Raw genomic sequence first — 14,961 nt, forward strand, 5'->3', positions numbered from 1 at the left:
GAAAGAAAAGACGCGCCACAAGTGAGGAGCGTTATAACAGTAATGACCCGGCCAATAGGGCAGCGAGAGAGGCGGAGATTAGTGCCTGGGGAGAGAAGGACCTCAAGGCCCAGAACGTAATTGTGCTATCGCTGGGAGATTCCCAGATGGTGCACATCGCTGGAGCCGAGACGGCACGGGCCATGTGGGAGCAGCTTCGCACAGTCAAGGAACAGCGTGGACAGCATGGAATTCTCGTGCTGTGCCGGCGTTTTTACCGGATGCAAGCCAAGGAAGAAGATAATAACTCCAGTCACATTACACAGCTACGACAGATCCAGGAACAACTCCACCTAATGGGGAAGGTTGTTTCTGACGAGGATTTCCGGCTCATTCTGGCTACCTCATTACCGGAGAGCTGGGACTCTTTCCTCAGCTCTTACTTTGGTGCCGTGGGCGGCAATGTTGGCGCCGAAGGTGCTGACAACGTGCGCCCTCAGCTTACATCACAAGAATTGATTGCCATCATTCTTAATGAAAATAAGCGAAGGCACGAGCGTGGCGAGCGCGGTCAATCCTCGGACCAAGCCATGGTTGCCAAAGGAAAGAAGCGCCCCTTTGGGGAATACAAAAAATGTTCGATCTGCAGAAAGCCGGGACATCTTGGTAACGAGTGTCGGCACCGCGACAAGGTCAAATGTATGAATTGCGGAAAATTCGGGCATAAGGCCACGGATTGTTGGGCTAAAGGCAGTGGCAAAGCCAGACAGGGCCCGCCGATGAAACGACAAAAGATGGAACGTGCTTACGAAGTGCGCGAGGTCGAATCGAAAGAGGATGAGGCAAAAATAGCCTATGATAATGATAGCGACACTGTATCTCTCGGATCTGATGGTGAAATCGCTTCTTTCTATGAGTGGTTTGCCGACTCCGGGACAACTTTGCACATTACAAATCATCGTGAAGTCTTCGCGACCTATCAGGCGCTCGAAGATCACGCGATCACGGGCATCGGACCACAACCAACGCAGGCATTGGGCCGCGGTACGGTCGATGTCGAAAGTAAAGTAGGAGACCGGAAAGTGAAATTCCGTCTCCACGGTGTACTGTATGCGCCGACAGCACCCAATAACCTCCTCTCCATCACGCGTTTGGACGACGCGGGAGGAAGAGTACTTATGGGTAATAGTCGCGCAATACTAATAGATAAAAATAAACACACTCTTGCTATAGGCAAGAAAAATGGACGACTATATTCATTGAAATTGCGTCCAATAGTTCCGCAACCTGCGCGAACCTATACTGCTAAGGAATACAGCCCGCATACCTGAGAAGAGTGGCACAAGATCTATGGCCATATCGGGAAACCAGCGCTTATGCGATTATATCGCGAAGGGCTTGTTGATGGCCTAGAAATCTCGCCAAGCCCAGATGAAATTAATTGCGAGGCGTGCATCCAAGCAAAGGCGACGCGGAAGCCATTTCCCAAAGAGACGAACGAATGCAGCAAGGTACCCAGAGAATTAACACACACGGATGTGTGGGGACCTGCGCAGACAGCCGCTCTACAAGGGTGGAAATATTTTATTACATTTACCGATGATTACAGTCATCAAAGTACAGTACTATTTATGAGGCATAAAGATGAAGTAACAGAAAAGGTAAAGAATTATATTACCTATATCAAGCGCAAGTTTAGAAATAAACCCTTGCGACTCAGGCTCGACAACGGTCGAGAATATATGAACACCGAATTAATTAACTGGTGTCAAATGAAAGGGATCGAGATGGGTCCGACTGCGCCGTACTCACCATCCCAGAACGGAGTCTCTGAGAGATTAAATCGCACACTGCTTGGACTAGTGCGCACGATGATCTATGCGAGAGATCTACCTCGTTATCTTTGGGCTGAAGCAATTGCTCACGCAGTCTATATTAAAAATAGATCGCCTACCCAGGCGTTAAATAGGGCAACTCCCGAAGAAAAATGGAATGGGATGAAACCAAATATCTCATACCTACAAGAATTCGGTTCCCCCGTATGGGTCCTCACGGAAGACGCAACACTATCAAAGCTAGCGCTCCGTGCCAACAAGTATATTTTTGTTGGATACATGGACGGACCCAAAGCCATCAAATATTATGATGCGCATATGTGCCAGATTAAAATCTCGCGTAATTTCCAATTTTCTTCAAATTCCCCGGACCATTTGCCCGGCAACGTGCCTCACGTGCCACAAGAGCAAATAGGATACGATGTACCTATCCTCACAGCACAGCGTGAGGGGGAGCAAAATATATTTCCGGGCACTTTACCTAGCAATGCATCAGATGTGCTGCATGCGGAAAGGAGACCCGAAGTCCCAAACCTCACAATGACCGCAGATGTGCAGCGCGAGGGGGAGTTAGGAACTTCCACGCCACAGTCACCTGCCAAAAATCCGCGAAAGCGCAGACAGGATGATGATCCTGATCAACGCGAGGAAAGCGGGACGGACGCACCAAGCCAGCCCAGACGAACCAGAAGAAAGACAGTTCGGCATGATTACCGTTTAATGCACGATCCAGAGGCAGACAAAGATCTGGATAATGATCCAGATAAATCAAATGCCGAATTAGTCTATATTGCGATGAGTGCCCACGGAAATGCGGATGCGGACGAGCCAAAGACGCTCAGTGATGCCAAGAGATCACTCGAGTGGCCCAAATGGGAACAGGCAGTCCAGATGGAACTCAATCAACTACAGGGTATGGAGACTTGGGAGTTAGTGGAACCTCCCGAAGATTGAAAACCCGTAGGAAATAAATGGGTTCTAGTTAAGAAAACAAACAAAGAGGGTGAAATAATCAAATACAAAGCCCGCCTGGTTGCGAAGGGATGTTCTCAAATCCCAGGCATGGACTATACCGAGACATTTGCGCCTGTAGTCTGCCTCGAAACCATTCGAGCTATCCTCGGGCTAGCTGCAATCTTAGATTGGGAGATCGGACAGATGGACGTGAAAGGCGCCTATCTTAATGGAACTCTCAAAGAAGAAGTGTATATGCAGCAACCCAAAGGATACAGCGATGGAACATACCGCGTATGTAAATTAAAGAAAACCCTCTACGGGCTAAAGCAGTCTGGCCGAGAATGGAATATCGTGCTGAACCGCAAGTTACTAGACGCGGGATTCAAGCGCCTATTCTCGGATCCATGTGCGTACATTCGGATCAAAGGTGATAAGATAGAAATCGTCACCGTTTGGGTAGACGACCTATTAATATTCACCAATGATTGCGCACTGATGGACCAATTGAAGAGGGAACTCCGAAATATGTTTGAAGTTACCGACCTTGGCGAACCCCGAAAAATTGTGGGGATAGAAATTGAGAGAGACCATTCAAAGCGGACAATCAAAATCTCTCAGACAAAATATATTGAGTCTATCCTACACAAGAATGGGCTTATGAACACCAACACGGTCAGGATGCCTCTTGATCCAAATACAGTGCTTGAAAAAGAAGAACCCGAAACTGATGACGAATGCGACCGAGACAACGGATATGCATCGCTCGTCGGATCACTGATGTACGCGGCAATTGCCACGAGACCAGACATTGCTCATGCCGTGCAACGGCTTAGCTCATTTACTGCCAATCCCAGAATGGCTCATTGGACTGCTGCTAAACGTGTCCTCCGCTATTTATCCGGAACGCGAGAACTTGGAATAATCTACGGGCCAATTGCAGATGTCAAGCCCGAAGATCAATCCATATTTGTGGGCTACTCAGATGCAGACTATGTGAACGATATCCGAGATCGCAAATCAATCTCGGGATATTTATTTAAATTAGAAAATGGCACGATCACGTGGAGCTCAAAGAAGCAAACCACAATCGCGTCATCCACCACAGAAGCTGAATACATGGCATCCGCTGAAGCGGCAAAAAAAGCCGTGTGGCTTCGAACACTATTCAAAGAAATAGGTTTCGAGCAACAAGATCCTACAATTTTATTCGAGGATAATACAGCGGCGATCTCAATCGCACGTGATCCCCAATTCCACGCAAAATCAAAACATTTTGATGTAAAACATCATTATGTGCGCGAAAAATTGAGAGATAAATATATTGATATCCATTACTGTCCCACGGAGGACATGATAGCGGATATCCTAACAAAGTCACTCCCTAAGCCGAGGCACGAGAAGCTCACAAAGAAGCTCGGAATGCCCATCGGCTTGAGGGGGAGTGTTGAAAAGTAGTGCCCAAATTTCTGGAGCTCCAGAAATTGGGGAGCACCCAAGGGCAGACAAGCCGAGGGCATGATTACAAAGAAAGACAAAGAAGGAAATTTGCTTATATAAAGTGGAGCGTCTAGAACTGTATATATACAGAAATCTATTTTAGGACGCGTAATCACGTGCTCCGACGCATCTTGACCCGCCATCACTACCTTCCTATTTGGGAACTAAGGCGCAATTTCTAACACAGAATGAAACATCCAGCAAGTCTGCAGGACATTCTCCAATGAGACATTGTGGGAGACATATTAGATGTTCCAGGATGGTACATGCAACATGTCTCCAGCATGCTCTCCAATGGAACATTGTGCAAGACATATTAGATGTTCCTTACCATGTTCAGAACATGTGACATGTCCAAAAACGTAATCTGTTCCTTGGATGTTCAGACACTGTTCCAAGGCACAACATCCACTTTTGCCTCCAGTGCCTCCGGGCATTCCCAACAATCATTATCTAAGACCAACGCTCATCACCGCGAGGTAAGTGCGAGCTGTAATGCGAGCGCTTGTCGAGTAAAGTTGCTGCGTCCAGAAAGACTTCTTTGACGAGAATGCATTGAACGTTATTGAACACTCATCTAGATTCAAGGTGTTCAACTCGCGAGTGTCACGAGTTGTCACACCGCGTCAAACGCCACCGTGACCGCCACAACCTACCAAGGCAAACGCATACCTCTCACATTAAATGTTTTGCCCATCTCCCGTGTTCCACGACATAACTAACTCTTCCGATTGGCCTCCCAAGGTCCAAGAGGTTGTCCATCTGCTCACCCAACCTCTTCCCAATTATATTTCTACCGGGCCATGGCCTTTCGTCTCCTCACTCGCTTCTTATCTCTTGGACGAGCTCAGTCAAGATGCGCCGCGTCAACGAGCTTTACAGCACAAAGGACAGCCTGTGTCGCGTCTCAATAAGGTATTCGACCTAGTTCTGTCAACTGTGGCGGCCCTTCGCGAGCTCGAATCTCTCGAAGACTGTGGCCCCGCTCGACCCACCATTCCTCTGTGGTCTTTGCTCTTCAAGGGGATCGGAATGGCATGCTCACCAGAGTGTCGCTACATGTTCGCGTATTTTTATTTCCAGGATTGCTCGATTCTGACTTTTGTGCTGCTCCAGGGACGAAGTCTCGTTCGTTCTACCACGGTTATCGCCGCGATCGAACCAGGTCGTATTCGATGGCATCGCCACTCTCCTCATCTCTCACATAGTGGACGAAAGCCAATTCGTCCGCTCCTGCTCGTCCGCGGACGCTATGGATGCCGATGCATTCTCGGAGCCGGAAGAAGACGTCCAGGATGGTGCAGATGCATCGTCCTCTCACAACTCAGAGAGGATCTCTATTGACCGCACTTGCTCTGCTGCAGACTCGGAGGGTGACTACGCCGACGATCGGGACAGCACCGACGAAACCTCCCAGCGACCCAGTGGACCCTCTATCGACGTCCCCTTTGACGCGCATGTGCTGCGTGGGTCCGGTCGGCGGTTGTTCGCTGTTTTGCCCGTGATCTGCGTGGCCGACGCGGACAATATCGGAGCCCTGGTCACGAGTGTCGCATACCAGCGACGTGTCTGGGATATCGACGAGCCCGTGGTCGCGTTCGAGGTCTCGAAGACGGGTGCTGTAGTCCGTATCTTGTTGGGCTGGGTCGGCACGGAAGGCGATGGTGACTTCTTGGTTGGTTTGCCAGGTCTGATCCCGGATTTGATACTGATAAACGTGCAGCCGGCTGTGCACATCGCGTGTGCCACTGCCACTGCGCATTCGCACTCCGGGATGACAGTTGGGATTTTTGACCTCACGGACCCACGATCGGCGCTCGCCCTAGCGCAGTTTGTGCTCAGTCTAGACGCGCATTGTCGGAGGATAGTGTCGAAATCGACGCATCGACCGGTAATGGATGCGCTCCATTGGAGATCCGACTATCTCGAGGAACACGAGGATTCGTGCAACGGTGACTTGGGGACACGGATAGCGAACTGGGCAAGTAAGGTCGATACACGCGGCGATGGGTGAGCAGCTTGACAAGACACCAATAGATGTGCGCAACTCACCCACATTCCATCTCAGAGGCAGTCCCGAGGCTGGACTTGACCTGTCGACGTCCCCCGTGTCAGATACGAGTGACCTATCGATGATCCTCGAGAGCCCGGGGAAGCCTACCGAAGGGTACGAGCGGCCTTGGCTGAGTTAATATTCATGACTGATCTGCGCATCCTCTTGTTCATACAGGCGAGGTCGACCCACTACTCGACGCGCTGGCTCTCAGACAGGGAATGGCGCTGAAAAGTCACATAGCCGCGTCGAGGAAGAAGCCATTGCGACCAAGGGGAGGTCACGCACCCCAGCGAGCGACAAGGCGTCGCAAAGGCAGGAATCGAAAGCTCCGAAGAGCAGGAGTGCTTCCGTCGCACCGCGCAGCGAGAGGTCGAGTTCCGTGTGAGTGTTTGTATTTGTGAGGTCCCATTGTGTGCCACTGATTCTGTCTCCAGGTTGGCCAAGAAGGTTACAACTGCGCTCGACGGGTCGGTGACGCCTGCCACTTGGCTATTTGAGCGCAATGCATTTCCAATTGCTCTGATCGAGTTGCCTCCCGGTGCTGAAGATGCCGATGAAATCAATGAGAAGATCGACACTTACAGGAAGATCGTAGTTGAGTTTGCTTGGCGCAACGGGGAGTGGTCAAGCATAGTGGGTGTCCAGATCCTGCATCCGATATCTGTTCCTTGTCCTCATTTGAGATCAGGATACGATGCCGCAAGTAGACGAGGCGATCCAACCGGTTTTGGAGTGCTTGTTTCAAAACTACTCAGCCCTCAAGGAGAAACCGGTGAAATTAGACGAAGCAGACATGCATATCCTATCTAGTCGATTCTCCACCATCCTCTACGCATCAATGGGTGCCTACACTCACCATGCAGCCTCGTCTGGCCTTCGTGTTAGTGAAGCTGAGGCGCGACATGATTGGGACAGAATGCTTTACCAATTCTGTGTCTCCGATTCTGGCCGCATTGTTTCCCCCTACATTTTGTGAGTGAGCTCTCTAGTCATGCCTTTCACCATACTCATGGTTCGATATGCAGGTTAGAACGAGAACTCATCTTCCCTCGGAACAAGGCCGTAGATCTCATCCTTGATGACGACTCGCCAGAGAAGCAGAAGATCTTGGCTGAAGAGCAGCAGGCCTTAGCCCTGAGCTATAATACTCATTGTGCGGCAGTGCAAGTACCATCTGTCCTTCATGGCCCTGCTGTTCAATATCAGGCACTTGCAGCGTTGGAGCAGGCCTTGGACTTCTCTGTTCAGATCAACTCAGTTTCCAGTGATCCTAGCAAGATGGTTGATATGGTCAGGACACATGCTGCATCGGAGCCACTCAGGGGCATATGCGATGCTATTGTGGTAAGTGGCATCAAAGACACATTTGATAACAAGGACTCCCCGGCCACTCGGAAGTTTCTCAATGAACAGGCACTTGTGCAGCATACCCTGACGACGCGAAGGAAGAAAGACCAGTCATCTGAACTGCCATCTCAAACTTCATCCCACCCACAGCCGCCAACACCAGCCGTTGAGGTTCGTCCGAAGAAAGCATCCGTGCCGAAGACAATGTCCGCCCCGAAGACAACTTCCGCCCCGAAGACAACTTCCGCCTCGAAGACAACATCCACACGTTCTCGTGCACCATCCGCGCAGTCTGCCCTGCGGAAAGGTGTGGGGGATCCGTTTATGAATTCTTGTAGTCCATTGATTTCGAAGGACCGGACCAATGATAACAGTACATCTCCCAGGGACCCAGACACAATTACAAGGGACGCGGATGCGATCACGAGAGACCAGTTGTTGCTTCCCGTGTTGGTCGCAGAGTACAAACGCTGGGATGAGGATGAAGCCAAGTCCCTTAACCAGGGACGGTTCTACTGTGTCGCTTCTGTGACATTCCTTGCCGCGCTCGGCATCGAGGGATATCCGGTCTTCGTTCTCGTCACGAACGGCAAGGTGGGCGCTGTCCTACTTTCGTGGCAGTCACAGGGGAAGAAGGTTAGTGCACGTTCACTTCAATGGCGCTAGATCTGAGCTTGGTTGTTTCGCTATTGCAGAAGAAGATATATATCATAGAGCGAAACGTCTGCACGTTCGACCTCGCGGACCCTCTTCAGGCATTCCACTTCGCGACGTTCCTTGTTCGCCTTCGTCGCCAGCACAGAGAGCTGAAGGCACTCTTTGAGAAGGAGAAAGCAAATTTCAGGCGAAAGGTGTCTGCGGAGCAATTTGACGAGTGGATGATGGCCGCGCAGGATGTGATACTGAAGGCTCAACAGGCTGCGGCTGATGCAGCTGCCGCTTCGAAGGCCGATACTGATTCTAGTGATGCTCGGCCTGCTGCTGGTGATGTGCCAGCGGACTCCCCTACCATAGCCTGATGCACAGAGGTCTGAGTCGAATCGTGCCCCTCGTCCGAGTGAATTTCGATGTTGCTATGCTCTCATGCTGTCTTTCAGGTTGTTGTCGATGTTGCTGCATTCCTATGCTCTCATTCTCGATATCGCATATGCTCCTTCACTTTGATGTTTTGATATGTAGGATGTGTATGAATAACAGATGTACATTACGGCGACTGTATGTTACACGAAAGCATTGCGACATGCGAGAAATGGTGGAAAAGACAGATAGCATCGAGGTATCGAATAGTGGCAGGGCTGCCGCCGAAATGTGTCCAGTATGAGGTTTACTACTCACTCGACAACAGCGCCGTCACATCCCGAACATAATCCAGTGTGATCACGTTGCCGGGGCCGAGTTCAGGATCCCACTGGCGAAACTTCTCGTACGCCCATTTCCAGCGCTTCCGAACGGTGGTGATCGTTCATGAGAAGAACGATCACACAGGCAAAGAGAACTCACAAGGAACCTTTTCAACTCTTTGTCCTTTGGCAGCACAGACTTCCATTCCTCGTCACTGGCACAGAAGATGCGCCATGAGTCGAGCGCGTATGGACCGCATCCAGGAAGGTGAGAGACTGGTGTCCGCTTATAATCTGTCTGTTCAGCAACCACATTTTGGCCGCCGTTGGCTACTACGGAACTATACAAGGTTGTCTTGCACCTCGATTTGCGCAGGAGATCGGGCCTGGGAGGATCGTTTATGTACATTCGAGATAAGGTGATCAGCCGTTCTGAGCGTATATTACTCAGTCCGAGTGTCCTGATAATTTCCTCCACTGCATCCTGGGGGGCTGGAGAGGGTAAGTCGTGCAGCATGGAGGCAGAATAGACTCTCCCAACCTACGGCGAAATCCCGTGGTGTCGGCCATATCTTCATGAGGTTGAAGAACACCGGGACCGCCTTTGCTCCTGTTGTCTTGTTGAGCAACATGACGGCGCACAAGACTTTCCACGGATCATGTGCAACATAATCTGAAAGCCATGATGAACTCAGGGCCTAGCGACCGAGAAGAATCCGTCACTCACCTTGAATGAGTATGGGCTTTGCAAAGTACAGCTCGTCGAAGGCTGAAAGGAAGTCCTGACTGTAGTACTTGAACCCAGGGAGTTCGAGAAGGGACTGGTATTGCGTAGGCGGGCCTTCCGGAGCCGTACCGCTGTCGACGGAAGTCTTTTGCACGCGTTCAGGAGAGAAATAAGCAGATGTGTACAGAATTTCGGGAGACTTTTCGCGTCGTCAACGAACAGGCGGCGCCGAGAAATAGGGCGAGCGCCGAGCGCAATGCAGCACAGTGTGAAGCACGCCTAGCCTTGCTGGGCGCCATCGTCGCAGGCGTTCCAGACAGCGCTCGGGAAGGAGGCGTGTGATCTGCGTGACGGCAGCGACGGGCCTTTACACCGACAACCCGGCGTTCCTAACTGGGACCCATGCCGGTAATACTCCACCACCACCACCACCACCCTCTGCATTCGCCGCACACACTGAGCTATCCGCAAGTACTGTCAGTGAATTTACTCACGTCGACACCCAGCGCTCAATCCACTCGCAGTCCCTACGTGTCGGACTCGCCACGGTCGCCTTGACATGCACCCGCGCGACAGACAGGAGGCAAGGCGATGCTGTTCAGGCGGGGGTTGGGAGATCGACGGTTCGTGCATACACCGCGCTGCACTGCCGATCTGCTAACTGGCGCTACGTGCGCATCTGAAGGAGCATACGATGTGGTGCGCATGGTGTGTGGCACGAGGCGCATCGACGTGTACCAATGTGCGCTGGCGGATCATGGTCAGGACCTCCGCGGGCCTGGTGGAGGAGGACCTCGTGGATCGTGCCGACCCGAACGATGTCGAGGAGGCGAGGGTCCAGCGCGGGAACCGGTGCATGTCTTGCCTGTGGGCCCAAGTGTGGAGCGGCCGAGAGCGTCGTGCCGCGATGTTGTCGCAGGTTTACTCGATCGCTATTAAGATCAATGTAAATGGACCATCCATCGAGGCCGCTACCGAGCGCGGAGGGGGGAATCTCTGCCTGCTTCTTGACGATATCAGCGGAACGCGTGCGATAGGGCGGTGGACTCACTGCTCGCGAGCCGGAGCGAACACGTCTTGGCGAGGGCGAGCCAGATCTGCGCGACATCCGCCTGCGGGTCGTAGATGGCGACGAACGCGCGCTCGAACAGGAAGTCGCGATCGCGGGCGACTCACGCGGATCTTGCATGTCCGCCTTGCGGATGATTGTGTCGAAGAGGGTGTCTACGACGGTCTTGGAGAAGCACTAGGAGATCTTTGGTACCCGAGCACACAGCGATCTGCCGCCACACCGCGGTAAGCTCTCGGAGAGGTATAACAGGTCGGGGATATTCTTCTGGAAGCACGACCCCTCCAGAGCGCGAGAATTTGGGCCCAATGCGCGGGCCCATCAAACCTGACGCGGACGGCATACGCAAGCTGTTTGACGTTGGCCCCCGTCGCGTCATCAGTCGCGTTAGTTGAGTCGATCCGATGTGCGAGCATCGCGTGTGCGGCTACTGCGACGAGCATCACAACCGTGGCCTGTTCCTCTGTATTCAGCTAGCAAGTTCTTCCCCCGTGTACGAGTTAATCTTTGTGGCGTGCTTTATGACTTCTGCCCAGATTCTCTTTTGGCTGGAAAAGTGCGACATCAGTTAATGCTGTTTAAGCATTAGAGGGTTTACTATAATAGTGTATAATATATCCAATAGGTGTGGTGTCCTTGTTTCTGCCGACCACGTATTTGTAGAGCTACTGTCAGATGAGTCCATGATCATGAGTAGACTCGTTAACCAGCCTCTAGTATATAGGAAGAAAGAGTCGTTCCATAGATCATGAGACCATATCCAGAAGAGTGGTGCTCTGAGTCGAGTAGATGCTGGATTAGACATTGGCGTATCAAAGTCATAAGCTCGGGTCCTATGTCCTTGATACCAGATAGTACAAGTGGCTTTCATGGATCTGGGCGCCGAACCGCACATCGTGCAGCGCAGGCTATCCACGCCCGTGCAGCAGCCCGTTCTCCGGGTGCGCAGAGGCGAGCGCGGCGAGGTTTGCGCGAGGCAGTTAAAGGTCGTCGATGTATCCCGATAGGACGGTGACGAAGAGCGCGCACGATGGGCTGGTGAACCCATCGCGCAGTCCAGACTTGACGAACGTGCTCCCCCCCCCCTTCATCACAGAGACCGGGGGATGCGCAGCGAGCGCAGTGGGCGGCGAGCTCTTTCAGGACGTCCACCGCATGTACTGCACGGCAGGTGGGAGAGAATCCTTATGAGCCCATCGGGGCGTGAAGTCCAGTTACAGAGAGGTGCATGCGGCGTGATGATACCGCGCGAGCGAGTTCTCCGAGTCACGAGCCGCCGGCATCGGCCCCCTCGGAGTTCCGCGGGTCACTTCCATTTCCAGCGAGAACTTATTCAACGCCAACGTTACCGATCAGCTTGGAGACTCAGTACGTCGTATATCTTCTCGATTCTGCATACAGACTGGCTACGCATGAGTTCGCCTTCATAGATATCATGGAAGTGAACCGGAGCAACCACTCCAGCTCGGAATCGCGGATCCAGTGGCGGCTTGCCAGTGTGAAGTGTCATCAACAAGAGAATCTATCCCTATATGGAAGTGTCTTTGTGTCCTAAATTATGGGTGCCGGCGCAAGCGTTGCCATCTTATGGGAATCAAACCCTATTTGGCTTCAAATGCCATTGTCCTTGCCTCGTGCCGTTGCTTCAGATCGGGCCCTAGGACTCATGCGCCTGAATAGCCTGCGGATCTTAGCAATAGATCTACGCTTTGATCGAATTCATGCTGCGGTTGGACACAGTCCGGTCTCCTGCGTATAAATACCCAGGTCTGTTGCTCTCCTTTTCCCCCATCGCCTCTCCCTTCTCCATTGTGCCACGCGGACAGTTCGGTGCCTCTTCCCGGGTATATATAATCTGGTGCACAGCGCGTTTCTTGCCATCGCCTCTCTCTTTCTTTCCCTCACATACCCTCGCCCTTCAACCTCAATGTCCTCAAGCCACCTTGCCCAAGCTGCTGTATGACCACGGCGGAGGGTCGAACATCAAGGGTAAGTCTTCTTCCACATCGTTATTCGCCGCCTGTACTCAGCGATGCCCTGGCCCCACCGTAGGTCACTCAAGCGTTCTCAACTACAAACTTGGACAAAGGCGACACAATGGCGCGACTACTTCGTCGTTGACTGAGTTCAGCTTCAACTCTGGCGAGGGTGGCCACCAATGTGACCATATCAACACTCTGCCTTTCGACAACGGTGTTGAAGTTTTGACTGGCAACAGGTGGGTGGGCTGGCCATGGTGGCATTCTCTCCCTCCGGCGACACTCTTTCCCTCTTGCTACACTCTTACCCTCTGGCGACGGTCTCATCCTCTGGCGACGGTTCTCTTCTGTTGGTGATATACTTTCTTCTTTTTCCACTTCCCATTCCCACCCTCCTGTAGCTTTCCTTTTGTTTTTGTGACTGTTGTCGACAATCGCGTGGAAAGACCCCCCCCCCCCCCCCCGAGGGCTGGCGCGGGCCTCTACGTGGTCGTCGGGACGAGTACCCCGTCGCCTTCGTGCGGCGGGCGAAACCAACTCGCGCCAAACGTGAACCTCGCCTGAATCCAAGGTGTGTCCCTTGATTTGATCCTCTCATTTTCATGGACTGATATTTAGCCGTTTAGGTCCAAGACGGCCCTCGACACTCCGGTTGCTAGATGTCGGTCGGATCATCGCCATTCGGATTGCAAGACCACTACAAGGTGTTCACCAACATCGACGACTAGCGTATGGACCCTGTAAACCCTTCATAAGGGCGAGATCGACGGAGAGCCGGTGTGCAACGATGTGGGCATTTCATGCCTTCTGGTGCACACCACCATGGCTTTCTGTGACTGGTCGGCAGGTCGCTTTTCGTTCTTTGTTGCTTGCAAGGCGAGCGCAAGTTGTTCGTCAGCATCATTGACTAGCGTGTGGTCCCTGCAAACCCTTCATAAGGGCGAGATATCGGCGGAGAGCCGGTGTGCAACGATGTGGGCATTTCATGCCTTCCGCACACCACCATGGCTTTCTGTGACTGATCTGGCAGGTCGCTTTTCATTCGGTGTTGGCTGCAAGCTATTCGTCAGCATCAACGACTAGCGTATGGACCCTGTAAACCCTTCTTCAAGGGCGAGATCGACGGAGAGCCGGTGTGCAACGATGTGGGCATTTCATGCCTTCCGCACACCACCATGGCTTTCTGTGACTGGTCGGCAGGTCGCTTTTCGTTCGGTGCTGGCTGCAGGTTTGTGCGAGCCTTGCGGTTGTCCTCAGCGGAAGACAAGGTGAGCTTTTTAGTTCATTTTGTCTATGCTTTGATTAACAATGCTACAGTGTCGATGGACAAGAACCGTGCAAGGCAACGTGAACGTAGAAGGCTTCCAAGGACTCCATATTCAATATGCATTGCGGTAACAGGTACCTCCAGGTGCGTCCATTCCAACCCCTCTTTTCTCGAGGGCGGGCAGTGCTTGCGATGCAGGCGCGTCCGGGTGCGGACCTTTACGTGGTCCTCGGGATAAGTACCCCGTCGCCTCCGGGTAGCGGGGGAAACCAACTCGCACCGAAATTGAGGTTTGCTTCAACTTCCATCCACCGTTGTTTGATGAATATTCCTCGGCATTCTAGACATCTGGTTTTTGATGTCGTACGTCTCGAGAAATTTGCATTGAACAAAGGTGTGTTCTTGATCATGTTATCTCGTGCACCGACAAATGACCATCCTCAGCCCAGACCGAGGATGGCCGTTGCCTTCCCTGTCGCACGATGAGCACGAGGCGCCAGCCAGCATCGAGCGAGGAGCATACGCGCTGCATCCTTCCTCGAGGAAGACCGGCGGAACGACCCGGTGCGGTCTGATGACGGCACTTGTTGCCTCCGCGCACTGTAGAGCTCTCCGTGTCTGGTCGGCAGCTTGCTTGTTTCTCGGCGTTGGCTGGCGCATCGCGCTCACCTTGCGGTTGCCTTCAAGGGGAGACGGATCCACGGAAGGAAACCTTGTGGTCTCATTAAGGTGCGCTGTCTCTCTTCTGGCTAACCGTTGTTTGCAGCTGCGAAGCTGTCAGTGTGCGTGCTTATGTCCTGTTTCTCATCTCTGGGCTACACTTGCTATGACGACTGCTCCTACCCTATTCACTCTGGAGTTAGTGTTCTCTGGCGACTCCCGCGGCCCCTTGCGCGTATTGGTTCTAG

General features: G+C 52.4%; 5 protein-coding genes across 5 annotated transcripts; 3 read left to right on the forward strand and 2 right to left on the reverse strand.

Annotated features, from left to right (window-relative positions):
- Window positions 1-146: 146 nt before the first annotated feature.
- Window positions 147-1,310, forward strand: SCP_1102980 (hypothetical protein; the record flags this gene model as incomplete). The annotated part of the gene is made up of 1 exon (XM_027762733.1): window positions 147-1,310. The coding sequence occupies one exon, from the start codon at window positions 147-149 to the stop codon at window positions 1,308-1,310; it is 1,164 nt and encodes a 387-aa protein (XP_027618534.1).
- Window positions 1,311-2,354: 1,044 nt separating this feature from the next.
- On the forward strand, window positions 2,355-2,768 carry SCP_1102990 (hypothetical protein; the record flags this gene model as incomplete). Its single annotated transcript, XM_027762734.1, has 1 exon — window positions 2,355-2,768. The coding sequence occupies one exon, from the start codon at window positions 2,355-2,357 to the stop codon at window positions 2,766-2,768; it is 414 nt and encodes a 137-aa protein (XP_027618535.1).
- Window positions 2,769-4,952: 2,184 nt separating this feature from the next.
- SCP_1103000 (hypothetical protein) lies at window positions 4,953-8,690 on the forward strand (the record flags this gene model as incomplete). Its single annotated transcript, XM_027762735.1, has 9 exons — window positions 4,953-5,329; window positions 5,385-5,943; window positions 5,992-6,278; window positions 6,337-6,435; window positions 6,499-6,705; window positions 6,759-6,957; window positions 7,013-7,296; window positions 7,350-8,307; window positions 8,367-8,690. 9 exons carry the CDS (start codon window positions 4,953-4,955, stop codon window positions 8,688-8,690), a joined length of 3,294 nt encoding a protein of 1,097 aa, XP_027618536.1.
- A 308-nt stretch (window positions 8,691-8,998) lies between these two features.
- SCP_1103010 (hypothetical protein) lies at window positions 8,999-10,037 on the reverse strand (the record flags this gene model as incomplete). The annotated part of the gene is made up of 5 exons (XM_027762736.1): window positions 8,999-9,112; window positions 9,172-9,503; window positions 9,553-9,684; window positions 9,739-9,883; window positions 9,939-10,037. 5 exons carry the CDS (start codon window positions 10,035-10,037, stop codon window positions 8,999-9,001), a joined length of 822 nt encoding a protein of 273 aa, XP_027618537.1.
- Window positions 10,038-10,405: 368 nt separating this feature from the next.
- SCP_1103020 (hypothetical protein) lies at window positions 10,406-10,927 on the reverse strand (the record flags this gene model as incomplete). The annotated part of the gene is made up of 2 exons (XM_027762737.1): window positions 10,406-10,744; window positions 10,790-10,927. The coding sequence occupies 2 exons, from the start codon at window positions 10,925-10,927 to the stop codon at window positions 10,406-10,408; spliced, it is 477 nt and encodes a 158-aa protein (XP_027618538.1).
- Between the last annotated feature and the right edge of the window lie 4,034 nt (window positions 10,928-14,961).

Source organism: Sparassis crispa, assembly GCF_003851025.1.
Source record: "Sparassis crispa DNA, contig_000011F, whole genome shotgun sequence".
Classification (NCBI taxonomy): Eukaryota; Fungi; Basidiomycota; class Agaricomycetes; order Polyporales; family Sparassidaceae; genus Sparassis; species Sparassis crispa.